This window comes from Acanthopagrus latus, chromosome 14, assembly GCF_904848185.1.
Source record: "Acanthopagrus latus isolate v.2019 chromosome 14, fAcaLat1.1, whole genome shotgun sequence".
NCBI lineage: Eukaryota > Metazoa > Chordata > Actinopteri > Spariformes > Sparidae > Acanthopagrus > Acanthopagrus latus.
This window is the reverse complement of record NC_051052.1, coordinates 18,151,106-18,164,916: the sequence shown is the minus strand read 5'-3', so window position 1 is coordinate 18,164,916 and position 13,811 is coordinate 18,151,106. Positions and strand designations below refer to the sequence as shown.

The 13,811-nt window shown below is 44.2% G+C and overlaps 1 protein-coding gene and 1 long non-coding RNA gene across 9 annotated transcripts in view; both read right to left on the bottom strand.

The window, feature by feature from the left end:
• LOC119032215 overlaps positions 1-13,811 on the bottom strand; it is a 1,052,400-nt gene that overhangs the window by 667,134 nt on the left and 371,455 nt on the right. The window lies entirely within an intron of this gene.
• The window catches only part of LOC119032177 (mucin-5AC), a 65,748-nt gene that overhangs the window by 27,148 nt on the left and 24,789 nt on the right, over positions 1-13,811 (bottom strand). For all 5 annotated transcript variants that reach the window (XM_037121080.1, XM_037121084.1, XM_037121079.1 and 2 more), the window contains 6 exons: positions 12,907-13,338; positions 12,206-12,688; positions 8,373-8,525; positions 4,853-5,032; positions 2,509-2,585; positions 1,183-1,273 (listed from right to left, as the gene is read on the bottom strand). In XM_037121080.1, the coding sequence (XP_036976975.1) occupies positions 1,183-1,273; positions 2,509-2,585; positions 4,853-5,032; positions 8,373-8,525; positions 12,206-12,688; positions 12,907-13,338 (1,416 nt within the window). The remainder of the gene's footprint in view (positions 1-1,182; positions 1,274-2,508; positions 2,586-4,852; positions 5,033-8,372; positions 8,526-12,205; positions 12,689-12,906; positions 13,339-13,811) is intronic.

Below are 13,811 nucleotides of genomic sequence, written 5' to 3'. Positions count from 1 at the left end.
AACAGGGGCAATGACCTATTTCTAGAAGGTTTCCTCACATTAAAAAATATATACGCACTAACTTTGCTGCAAAAGCTGTACAAATTTAGTGTGTAAAACGTAGCAGATAAGCTGTCTTAGTCCTTACCATGAGCAACTCTCTAACAATGCAAGATCATACATTACAGTAAGGTTTCCCTCAACTGCCTTGGTCTTTTCTCTCAAACAGTAAAATCAGTCAAATTTACAAAAACGCACAAGTAGTGATAATCTAATATCAGTAAAAATGAGCCTGAAGGGGGTTAAAAAAATAACATATTCCCTCCTCTGTGTTGTGTTTCAATCACAGTTTTTTCATTGAAGTTGGAGCTGATCGCAGGATCATTTGACGTGGGAGTGAATGCGGGTGCTGATTTTACACATTTGCATTGAAAACAATGTTAGTGGGTGCTGATGGGTTTCTTTATCCGGTGTAAAAGGAGTAAACGACGCAGTGTTTTTTAAGCCACGCAGCCTTGGTACTTGACGTCAACCATGTTGGCTTAAAAGACGTATCACTGTACCTTTGGTCTAAACGGTGAGCTGCAGCTCGGCCCTCAGACACATCAATCTCTGATATGATGGATGCATTTTGACATTCGTCGGAAATACAGCAAACCGTGGACCATTAACGTCAGAGAACAATGACTGATAGGTGAGTAAAGTGTGATCGCAGTCTGACGATGACGGAAGGAAAAAGAGTCCGCTACTAGCTCGAGGGTGTCTCTCCACTTCCATGTGGTGAGAGCACTCCTGACCTTTTTCCTGTCTTTCCCTCCAGTGTTTGTGGTCTCGTACAGTAAGCGCTGTCTCTGAACCATCATTCATGAATGTACACAAGCCAGCCACACAGGTGAAGGTGATACTTGGAGCCAGCTGGCCCCTACTGAGGATTATCGGGCTTAAGTGTACCGGAGGCAAGGGAGCGCTAAACACAGCGCTGACAGTGAGGAGACAATGGCTCCTATTAAACCAGAGCTGACAGGGACTGAGTGGGCTTTTACCGGATCAGACACTAATGGTTGAAGACAGGCTCTTGTATTGATTAAGTATTGTTGTTATAGGTTTTTAAGTGCCTGTTCTAATAAGAAGGTGATATGACATAACAGCACACACAGATCAAGAAAACAATCATTGTCAGAGTAGATGTAAGGGACACAGTACCAGGAGGAGAGGCTGATCCGAACATGTCATGTGATGGACTCGGGTCTATGATCCAAGAGGATGGTGAACCAGAACCTCCTTCAGACTGATCCTGCAAGGAAACAGAAATCAGGATCACACCTTAGTGACAGATCGCCCACACTGTGATAAAGTTGACCTGCTGTCAGCTGCAAAGTCTACACGTGAGTGTATGCCAACTTCTGGAATCCAAAGTTGTGTTTATGTTCTGTATACATGAATCTGGGCAAGTCGTCAAGAAGTAGACAAGTCGGCATTACTGTAGTGGCATAATAACACGTGAGGATGGGTGGAGTTTTAATAAATTCAGCATTATAAATAAAGAACTGACTTCCTGGAGTGTTTACTGGTTACCTCACAATCTCAAAATGATGAAAAGACTTTAGGAATGTCAACTAAAACATCAAACTATTCCTTTAAAAATCCAGGCTTTCTATGTTGCATAACTGAGAAGATCTCACGTAAACAAAGCTTCCAAACAGGAGCGATTTAAAAATGCCTCTAACAGAGAAACAGAGCCGGACGCTCCTCCCACTCCGCGACTCAAAACATACCATTGGTTTATCAGTTTCTCCTCTTTACAAATAATCCAGTGTGTGGACACTTGGTTCAGTGAGGAACATTATGCAAATGACGGTATGAATCCAGCTCCAACCACTCCAGCTCGTCATTGTGGTTTGGCATAATTGCAGGGGGCTTATGAGTCTCATTCATGCTTTTCAGGGGCTCTCTCTCATCCGTCATAAAGGGGGAGATTAATTGTAGATCACGTGGAGCACCTGCGTCCATTCCGCTGCAGCCCAGCATGCACAAGCCCTGTTTACCCCCCTGACCCCTCACCCCTCAACCCCTGTCTGATCCTAGTGGTGGTGCATCCTCTAAAAGAATCCCACAGTGTCGGGCATTTAGCCGAGCGTGCCCCCCTGCGATAGAGCAATGAGCTGGTGTAAAAGCCATACAGTCAGGCCTCCCCCCCTCCTGCAGCCCGTGACTGATTAACCACACACCTGCTGCACGCCGCGTGCCCTCTGTTATATTGTGTCTCAATTATCAACAACAATTTGGCTCGTCTTACTGGAAAGACAGTTATAAATACATGCCAGTTCAAGTTTGTAAAAGGGGGTCTTTGTGTGGGAGGGAGACTGTGTGTGCCAGGTTTGGGCTTATTGTCTGACCGGAGTTGATTCCTGAAGGTCTTGTGTTTGCTCACGACAAGGCGCAGTCCTGCTTTCGGGGGAAATCTGATAGATGAACGGAGGAGGGGGGTAGAGAGTGAAAGGCGGTTTCACAAGAGGCAGCGGCACTCACCGATTTGTTTTGTTGGACTTTCCCCGGAGAGTCACACCTTTCAGAGATGCTGCCAGCTGTGAGGGGCCTCAAAACACCTGAAAATAAAAAAAATTTAAAAAAACCACACACGCACACACACAGACGACGCAGCGTCAAGCTAAAGGAAGCAATTGTGTGTTTGCAGGCAGGCGCCCGTGCATGTGTGTACATAAGTGGCAGCCTCCTGCACACACTTACATGCACTTGTCTTTTGTGCTTGAGTGTGTGTGCTCAGATATGAGTAATGCATCGCGTATTAGTTCCAATTATGGCTCTTAATCTCTGAGCAAACAATGGCAAAAAATGGAGCAACAAAACCCTGGAGGAGCACCTGTCTACAGAAGTGTGCCAGGTGCAAACATTGTTCTGGAGACACAGAGAGAGGAAAGCTTCCAGCAAACTCGGACAGATTTTCTCTTGTTGTAAACATCGGTGGCAAAGATGCAGAAGCACAAAACCGCAGCGGTATTCTTATTATTGTTGGTCTGTCACTGATGAAATCTAACAGATAGATTTGGTTATATTTGTCCAGGATTTGAGAAATCTGCATGGAGGTCGAAGGAATGTCAGTGCCCATTACAAGTCTAAAAAATAATCTCTTTAGTTGAAACTGTTCACAGTAACATCAGTGGGTTTTCCAAGCTAATGGTAAAGTCTGTAAAATGTGTGATCCGATCCGTTTTAAGACAAAAGTTTGAATGATCACATTGTGAATGTTCTGCATTTAAAACACACAGACAGCGTTATCACAATATCTAATTAAAAATAGGAAAAGCAGTCAATGTTTGACTGTTATATCAGATGTTTTTGGGTTAATATAACATCTGCATTAATGTATATGTTGCATTTTGCTGGTGTAGATGTTTAAGTTCCATCATCATCAGCGTTTTCATGGTGTCAGAAAAACGTTTTTTGTTTTTTTTTGTTTTTTTTTAGCTTTGTGACGATGCATTTTCAAACTAATCCAAGAGGGTTTATATGTTTTCACTGAACTGAGGGGAAAGAAACACTTTTCACTGAAACGTAACTTGTAACTAAAGTTGTCAAGACAAATGTAGTGGAGTGAAAAGTACAACATTTGTCCCTGAGATGTAGCAAAGTAGATGTATTGGATACTTTAGTTCACATTCCACCACTGGAAAAATCTAGTTAAGATGAATTTCTCAAAACCTGAACAAACAAAGCAAACAAACGTATAAACCACCCACATGAATTCATACCACTATAGATTTTCCCTTTCGTAATTTGGTTGAACTGAACCTTTAAACGTCTGCAGTATTTATCGCTCTCTCCGACGTGTTATCACACTCCGAACAACAGACGCTAGACTAAATGACTGTGCCGCACACACTCCTCTCGGTTCCTTATCCATTGTTATGTGTGCAGCGCTTGTTTCTAAGTGTCTCCTGCTATCTTAGCTGGACTTTCCCGGTTAATGATCCACTCTAGCGGTTTGATCTTTATTAATATGGCACATCCTGATATCACTATAAACCTCCCCTGTGAGCTGCCACACCTTTCGGGAAAAGCAGTTAAGAGCTCGCAGCGGCATGCCTGAGAGCAGATGAGAGGCGGCAATGCGGCTCGTTAAAAGAAAAGCTGCTTGACGCCATAAAGGCATCGCTTACTCTCAAGGACGGGAAAACAAAAAAAAAAAGAGCCTACAGCGTCTTGTTTTTTTTCCTCTGTCTCTCTCTCTCTCACACACACACACACACACACACACACACCTGTCTGACTGCTCCCTGTTATTAAAGTGACGGTTTCTGCTTATCACACAATCTCATGCAAACTGTCAGAGAGATTTGTCACAACAGGAGGTTTACGATCAGTAAACTGAGATTGCTCATCGGTCACAGTTGACTTCTTCAATATATCACAAATAATGAGAGATTTCAGGTGATTTTCGCTTGATCACAAAACAAATCGCAGACCGTTTGGATGCTTGTTGACTGAATAAACAAATTTCAAAAGCTTTAAGGTGAACTGAACTCGATGCTGACTCAGAGTTTATCTTTCAAGTGTGAACTTCCCCTTTTGGCTCAGTTTCCAGCTGGCATTAACAAGACACTTGTATCAGATGTATCTGGATGTTTTTGTTGGATTATATCTAATCCCGGTATTAAACTGTGATTATGTTTCTTTCTCTCACATAACCACAGACTTATTTAGACAAATTTACCTTTATGTAGAGAGAGAAATGTATTAGCTATTGTGAAATGAACATGAACTGTCGATGCTGAGATAATATTCTTCAGCCCCTGTGTTTTCTTCATATTTCTCCCCATACATCTGTTTGCACCTTTCTCATTAAGAGCTTCACCTTCCAGTTCTGGATCATACTGCTCCCTCAGATCCCAATCCTGCTCCTCCTCCATACCGAAGGGACTTGGCAGGTTCTCCGGCTCCAGTCGGTCTAGGAGGAGCAGCTGTACCCGGGACAGGGAGCCCAGATTCCCTGAGTCGCAGCCCACCGTCAGCGCTGCCAGGCCAGAAGAGAGCGCTGCATGGGAGGACAACATCAAAGTCTGCATCACTGGTGAAACATCCTGCGGCGCTGATGCACACAGATTATAATTAAAACAGGTTTTCTTTTCTATAAGTGAATCATCTGGATAACTGAGCAGACCACTGATGGGTCTGCAATGCAGCTGCTAATGATGAGAAGACAAACATGTTGTTTGTCGTCTCATATTCAGTCATAAAATAGACTGGCACTAATCTGGAGGCCGTGTGCAGAGGCAACAGGTTCAGCACGGTCGTCCAGGTGTCTCCTTCCCTGGAAACGTTCTCCAAGTTCCCCTTGGGATCCAGAGCATTCCCTACATCTGGGTCTACCCGTACCAGTTGGACGTGCCTGGTAATCCAGCAGGACCCTGATCAGACCCTCAGAACCACCTACATCTGCTCTTTTAAATGTGAATGAGCGGCACCTCCTCTCTGTGCTGCCTTCAGATGTCCAGGCTCCTGACCCGATCTCTGAGTAAGATCTGTGACACCTGACAGGCTGAACTCATTTCAGATGCTTGACTCCTCATTCACATCAGTCACTAACAGAGCTCATGACAGAAGGTGAGGGTTTAAAACAATCTACTTATAGTTTTTGATACAGATATCGTTCTTGGTGTGGACGGCCTCTTAGGATCATGAACCAGAAACAAAACAAGTTGCTGACTGTTAATAAACCTAAAAAAGAGGAAAAGCCCAAACCAGTCTAAAGGGGAATGTGGGAAATCATGAATTCTGAATATCACTTCTTCTTCTTCTTCTTCCCCCTCTTCTTCTTCTTCATCTTCTTTTTCATCTTCTTCCCCATCTTCTTCTTCTCTTGAAGTGGATACAGCTGTTTAATTGTGAGGTAAGCGTTCTTCCATCAACCCTTTCTAATGCTTCAGTACTTAAAAAATGTACATGAAATACATTAATTGAAACTCAGTTACTGTCCTCTCTAGAGCTGTTCTGCTAGCACGGTCATAAGATGGTTAGGATTAAATATGTCCAATTTAAACCCATACTCAAGAAAATACAGTAACAGAAACAACTGTCAAAAATACAATCATCTTTACAATGCAAGTCCTCCAAGATGATCACATACTGTACATTATCCTCACCCCCTCCCCTCCCCCATCAGGATCCAAAGTTCTCACCGTCACACCCAATTAAAACCGGATCAATGACAGTGTGGCTCGGGGCCCATGCAAATCTCCAGCCCACGCTGGCTGGGTGTGGAGCTGCCATTCCACTCCGAGGGGATTTCACACAACACGCTCTGTTGAAGGTACCCCACTACACACACTACAAACACACACACACACACACACACACACACTTTCCTGTGAAGTGTTTTCAGTTGGGAAGTCACTCATGTAGGTGTGCTGACGCTGGTAAAGTAATCCCTCAGGTGAGAAAAAGACACTGTTGCCTCGGCTGATAAATTAAGGAGTCGTTGAGAGGAAATCCCAGGGTTAACCGTGGGTGTAACGTAATGTGACGGGACACACTTTCAGTTAGGCTGCTTCTTAGTGCGTAATTACTTAAAAGTAGCCGCAAGATTGAAAGTCACTCAGCAAACACAGTGGCAGATAACAAATGACTAAGCTTGTGATTAAGGCGTTGGACACAGTGGTTACCACCCACCCGGGGTCAGACAGACAGGAGAGCACGGACAGACTTCTAATTTAAACTTTATACAGGTCATGTAGAGCCTCTGTGTTAATCGGATGGCAGGAAATAAGAGGAGAAAAGAGATGGGAGGATGACGGATGATGAGGGATGTGGCAGTTCGTGATCAGCATCTAGGCCAACGACTAAAGGTTGCCCATCTTCAATTTCATGTCTCCAGTTTCATTTTTAAGGGCCTCAAGCGTGGACTCGGTGTATGTTAGTATTAAACACTTATGATCGCTTCATAATAAAGAAATGCAAAAGAAAGAGAGTTTTGATCCTGCTGCTGTGGACGACAGAACTTTATGTGTTTTAAAGAATGGATCATAAAGGTCAAACTGATTTATCTGTCATAGAATTCGGAGTTGCCTCACTTTTCAGCCCTGATCACGGATCATTAACTGTGAAAGACACAACAGAATGTCATATACTGCTCCTCGCCTCAACATCAACTGTTTATTAAAGGTAGAACTGTTAAGAACAGGTCTAAGTAACCTATTTGAGATTGTGTCTGACGGTCCTTGAGTTCCGTTCGTCACTTGGGTCGTTTGCGTTCTGTTGTGTTTGAGTAGATTTTCTGTCCATCTGTTTCAGAAACAAAACTGTTTTATGTCAACTAGTCAAGAAGAACTGTTACGAGAGACAAGCATGTTTTATTTTAACCATTTATCTATTCATTCATTATAGTGTCCCCACATGCACTTAAATATGAAATATTCTTCTTGGAGATGAAGGCTGACAAGATATCTGTATTTTTTACAAAATCCTGCTCAGTGAAGCTTTAAATCAGCCACATTCTCTACAGATGTGGATTGTGCTTCGTGTCAGTCTGATAAAAATCAGCGTGGAGCATTAGCTCACATTTGGCAGGGCATTTGAGACCTGAGTTGATTTTATCACGCTGTGGCTGCCATGGCAGCGGCTGCCCTGATCCGTCCACATCCTCGGGGCAAAGGTCGCCGGGGTCAGATGGGGGTCTGGGTCAAGCGAGCAGGTTAAACACCTTGTCAGGGATTAGAGGGCTATGAGGGAGGTGGAGGAAGTCTTCATTGGCTAATGTGTCTCTCAACCACCTCCAGGACACACACACACATGCTATTTAGCACAGGCATGCAGACACACACATCACATTTACCCTGCTTTTGTTGGCCAACATGGGCTGATACAAAGACCTGACACAGTGAGTGCTCAGATAAGCCCGTCCCTGTCTGTAACAAGGCCGAAGTCACAGAGGAAGGAGAGCATGTCTAATTGAGACATTACTGGGAGGCACATAGAGATGGAAACAGCAACAAACAGGAAAATGTACAGCACAATACTGGCAGTTATGACATTCAACTCCATCATTGTTAGTTTTTGTCAGAATTTACTGGCAGAGCAACGACAACAAAGGCATGGGTTAACTTTCCAAACCTTGATATAATGTGCTTTGAGCAGCATGCTAAGGTTAGCATGCTAAAATGCTGTCCATACCAACATGCATATGTTCAGCTAGCATGTTGTTTCCCACATTTACTTTTGTATTGTAGTGTATGAGCATGCTAATGTTTGCTAATTACGGCTAGAATAAACTACTGACAGAGCAGAGGCTGATGGGATTTCATAAGATTTACAGGTATTTGCTTGAGTGAAAATGACAGATTAATCAATAATGGTTGTGTGTGTGTGTGTGTGTATACCTGTATCAGGTGAGGGGCAGCCAGATGAGTCTGCAGCCTCGTCCAGAGACGGACAGGAAGTGGATCGAGGGGCGATGGCCTCCAGCTCATCAAACACATGAGACTGACTGCAGCTGAGCTCAGACGAGCGAGATGCTGAAGTGCCACAGCGTCCTGCAGCAGCACAGAGTGGGTGTATTATGTTATGATGATAAACAATGATGATGATGAGGATTAAATGCAGCTTTAATGACACACGTGGGCACAGTGGGTTGTTTCATTAGAAAATAATAGGAAGCAACAAAGAAGTGCACGAATAACAATAAAAACAACTGGGAGAACTTAATGAGCATGATGCAGAAGGGCAATTCAGGAAAGTGATATAATTACCTTCTTTTGAGGTGATATATTTTAATTTCTTACTGAAGATTAATGGTTTCAGTTGTTTTAGGTTGCGTGATCTTGATTTTAATGGATAAGATATTTAATCTTCATTTAGAGCTGAAAATAAGCAAGGCGGGAAATCTTATTATAGTGATGTTCTAGACATCTTTTAAATAGTTTGACATTTTGGGAAATTGACTTTGCTGAAAGTTTCCTCCTGAAAGTTAAAAGAGAAGATTGATAACACTCCTTGTCCGGCTACAGCCAGGAGATATTTAGCTCACCATCATGCTTTCTAAACTGATTTTGCAAAAATAAAACAAACAATGTGTAAATTAATTACCTTTAGAAGCCACATTTCTTTCTTTGAACTAACCTCATTTAGCTGTTTCAACTTGTTCTCCTTCTTTAGTTTTATATCAGGCTAATGGTCAGATATGACAGCAGCATCAAACTTCTCATCTACGCTAATTCTTAACAAGAGCAAAGCAGATTTCTTTTTAACAATTACACAAATGTAAAGAGGATATTTATGTGCTGTACACTTGAGGCAAAAAACTCTGATATCCATTAAATGTCATCAAACAACTAGAAGGCATTAAATCACAATCTGTCACTTGTTGGGATTTCAGTAAATTTCAGGGGTGTAGACTGGATTGATAAGTGATGAGACGTAAATAAACAAAGAACACCAGAGAGAGCCGACAGCCAGAGGAAAAGCTCCTGGAGGACGTTCTCCGATGCAGCTATCAGACTATAAATCTCAGCTGGATGTTGTAGTGGGCTTAAGTAAAGCCTGCCCCTTCTAGGTTTTACACTCTGACAAGTGGACAACTAACAACACAAACCCAGGACCTCCATGAGTGAAGGCCCTCAGGCGAGATATGAAGGCCTGAGCACGGCGTTACAGTCTGACTTCAGGCCGAAAGTAGTCTCACCTCGGCTCAAATTACCAAAAACCTCCGTCCATATAACCACTAATTACTTATCTCCTCTCGGACTGTCAAAACAAAACTGTTTCACTCTGCCTGGTTCAGAAATCTGAGGATTAGGGAGAGAAACTGTTTCACTGGGTGGTGTGTTTTGTCGTCGTCCTGAAAGAGGCTTGTTGAGGCTTTTCTCACATTAGAGATGCAGAGCAGCTTGGTCCGGACAAAAGGATAATATATACAGAGGCTCTAAAAAGGAAAAAGGCAAACTCAGCTCCTTCGCCTCTGCCCACATGGACGAGTATAAATGTACACATGAAGCCACCCTCACGCTGTCAAGTACGCCGACAACGACATGCACACACCACTGCACTATTGTGCACTTGAGCGGCTCGGCGCTCTGCTCAGACGGACAATGGAAAGACTTGACTTGACACTTCAAAGCATATTGCTGCTGTCAACTCAGCTGTCATTCCCAGCAGATTGGGGCTGTATTGAGTCAGGGTGAGTTTTTCGGGGAGGTTAAGGGTGACTCTGGGGGGTCAGGGAGTTTGATATGACAGAGTTAGAGGCAGACAAGGCCTTCTCTGTGTGCCTGTGGCCTTCTTTTCCTGGTCACAGTGTCGGGGTAAAAAGGCCCCGAGTGGAGAGGCCAGGCCGGGCCGGGACAGTGCCCCGCTTCATTGTGGAGGACAGTTACACTCTGGAGATGTTGCTCAAAACAGGTCAGCTCAGGGTCACTCTGTGCAGTGTAGGGGATCTGAAATAATCATGATTGGGGTCAAAAAGGGCTGAGTGGGGTGAAGAGACTCACATCAGCCTCTGCAGCCATTTACCACACAGGATTCTAAGGTTTAAGGTTACTTTACTGTCTCCGGAGTCAAAACTGCTGCATCAAGACAAAACATCATGAGGAAAATGCAGATTTGTATTGATGCCATGATGCTGATGCAGACCACCTCAGGATAATGTTCACAGTAGTTTTGAACTACAATTGAGGAGGGTTGATTTGATTTGTATATCTACAACTATGAATGTCTATCAGACACAAAAACAGTGATTGGACCATGATAGACCTTTTTGCCAGATAGCACGCATCCTTCTGCTGGCGCTCACTTTTGGTCTCATGTCCAAATAAAATGATTTAGATGATATGGCTAAACTATAGCAAGATCACAGCACTGTGCCACAGGTGCACTGGAGAAAGGTCTGTGTCTATACACATAATCATTCTGTTATGGGGGAGAAAAAATTGCTCTGGCTTGTTTGTATTTCTTTGAACCAATCACAATTGTCTTTGGTAGCACTAAACCCAAGATGCAGCAATGGTGCACCTGCAAAATAGCACTGGGAGGAACTTGTTTTGACTGTAGGGAGATGAATCCTGGCATAAAAATGTCTAAATAAAAGCAAAATAAAAGGTAACAAGTGTTAGCTTGTTTACATTTGGGCTGAAGGTTGCTATCTTGGAGGTTGTTGTTGTTTCCTGTAGAGACAGGGATTTTGAAAGACTGAAATGGTCCACTAATAACAGCCTTATACAAACATTCAAACCAGCCTGTTTACAACATTTCCAATCGTTGCTGTGTTGCTCTCTCTATCAGACTCGCTCTGATATTATAACTATGTTGATGACGACCAGAACTATGAAAATAAACCCAAGTGGTAATAAACCAGATTTATCCTTTAAGCTTTACACGCTGCCACATTGAGGCCACATCGAGCTTGAATCGCCTCCATCTGCAGGGAAATAAATGAACCAGTGACACTCGCTCTGTGTCTGCTGTGAACAGAACAGCGTGCTCCGATACAGCATGGGCCCCCCCCCGCAGTACACAGCACCACACAGAGAACAGTAGATGTCTCTGATAGAAAAGAGAAAATCCCTACACAATTTCCACATTGTTTGCTTTCTTTCATAAAGTTCCTGGAGAAGTCAGATGTCAGTGGCCCTGTCCTTTATCCCCATTGGGAACGGTAAATTAGCGGCCACAGGAAAGCCGCAGAGGTATTCTATTGTGGCAGCCCTGCTCAGTGTTCTGCCGTCAGTGAGCGGTGGTCAGTATGGATTTATGACCATCGGCTACACGTCTCCCTCTCAGAGCCCAGAGAATAGCCGAGGCACGGGGGAGCCGAAGCTGAGAGGCACGGCACACGAGGTAGGCACCCCGACTTCTATTGTTGGGGCCTCACGCCTTTGAGCGGGGAATCAAACGGTACCAGCTTTTCATCAAAAGCCCTCCTTTCTGTTGCTGATTTAGAGGAAAAAGAAAAGCTTTCTGCGTTATTTATTATGAGGAGGGGGTCGATGGGGAAAACAGGCTGACGGCAATGCTTTGACAATGTGTCAATGGGGGCAGGAGCATCAGAACGTCTCACTATGGAGGCAGGCTTTGAATTCTCTGTGTCCCTTTGTCTATGAGTGGATGTCCAGCCATGTTCAGGACAATTGGGCTCATAAGAACATAGGCAGACGCGCAGTGCCGGGCAGGGAGGAGGCTGTGAACAGCCCATATGTGGCCTGCAGAGATCATTTCTCACCTCTGACAGGGGAGATGGGAGGCAGGACAGGCCAACTATGAGACTCCAGCCGAGTCACTGACGCTGAAGGGGTCAGCTTTGGTCCTGACCCTGAGCGGGGAGTGGTCCTCTGTGGACTTGGGCAGGGGGACCAAGTAGCAGATGGGAATGCCAGGGTGATGGGGCCATGATCAGAGCCAGAGGATGAGTTTACACCAGGATCTAGAGATGCCCCGTTGTGGAGATTCTTTGTTTTTGGGCTTTCACACCTGCCCAGAGCGATGTCTGTCTGAGGAGGGACGCCTGATGTTGGACGCGGTGAGAGAGCTTTGGTTTGGCCGAGCAGTGGTTCGCGGAGTGCAGGGGTGGTCGTGATGTTTGTGGATGTTGGGCGAGGGCTGGATCCTGCTGGAGGGCAAGAAGCCAAAGGTGACTGCATCACTTGAGAAGGCTGGAGTGATGAGAGACCAGGTCTGCCTTCTGGGTCAGAATCCCTGATATCTGCTGTAAGACAACGGAGGAAAATAAGAAAGTAGCTTCATTTACTTTGTCACAACAATAAGTAAAATCTAACCTAAAGAAACGTGAAGTTGCAACGTTAACACAAAAAAGGCAGACAAGTTTTCGATAAAGCTGTTCCCTAAAAAGAACATTTATTCTGGCAACTGGGTTGATAATCACTAGTTAAGAACATGTGAAGGAGACTAAAGCTAAAGATTTACCAGAGAGGACGCTGCTTCTGCCACTGGCAAGATCTGTGCTTCGACTGAACAGACTGGAAGGAGGACGACTTAAATCTGAGAGAGACCCATGTGAGCACATGGAGGTCAGTGACAGTGAACGCTCTGGTGTAGCCGGCTCGTCTGTGATGGACAACACAACAGGTTGTGTCTCCCTCTGCTGAATGTCTTTTTCCTCTGGAGCATGCTGAGGGCTGGAGGGAGATGCTGGCACAGAGTTTGGCTTGCTTTGTTTTCCTTTTGAGTCGGGCTGAAGGGTGTTTTGATGGGGAGGTGTGTGATTAATGGTGGATGATGGTGGAGTAGAAGGGAGTGGTGGACAGGGAATAACAACAGCAGACCGCTTTCCTGCGATCGGACCTCCGTCAGCCTGCACAACATTTCTTCTTCTGTCTGGACTGGGATGGAAGAAACCTTCAAACAAAATACAGAAACACAACAAAATATACAGTATTTTATTCACTATTCTACAAAGATGCCCAACACGTCGTAGATCATTTCTAAAAGTCTGCTTGTGACATGTTCATTCCCACTTTGTTCTGTTTTGTTCTGAGCAAACATTTGATTTCCTGCTGGGTGGGTCGGCCTGCTTACAAAGGCAGCGAGAAATTTTCCCCGCTGGAGCAGCTGCCTGTTTCCAAACTCAAAATTCACAATAGAGATCAGACCTGAGGGCAGGAGAGCTCGCATGTGTAAAATCTTTCTTAACGTCTGGAGATGGCAGAACATCATGTCTCTTCCTCTCCTTCATCTAACATCACTGAACTTACATGTACATTTATTTGATAACTTAAGTCAGTAGTTATTTTGCAGATTCAGTTTCTTCCGTGTTGACATTACTTGTGATGTGCAACCAATCAGATAGTTTTGACCACAGTACAGACAGA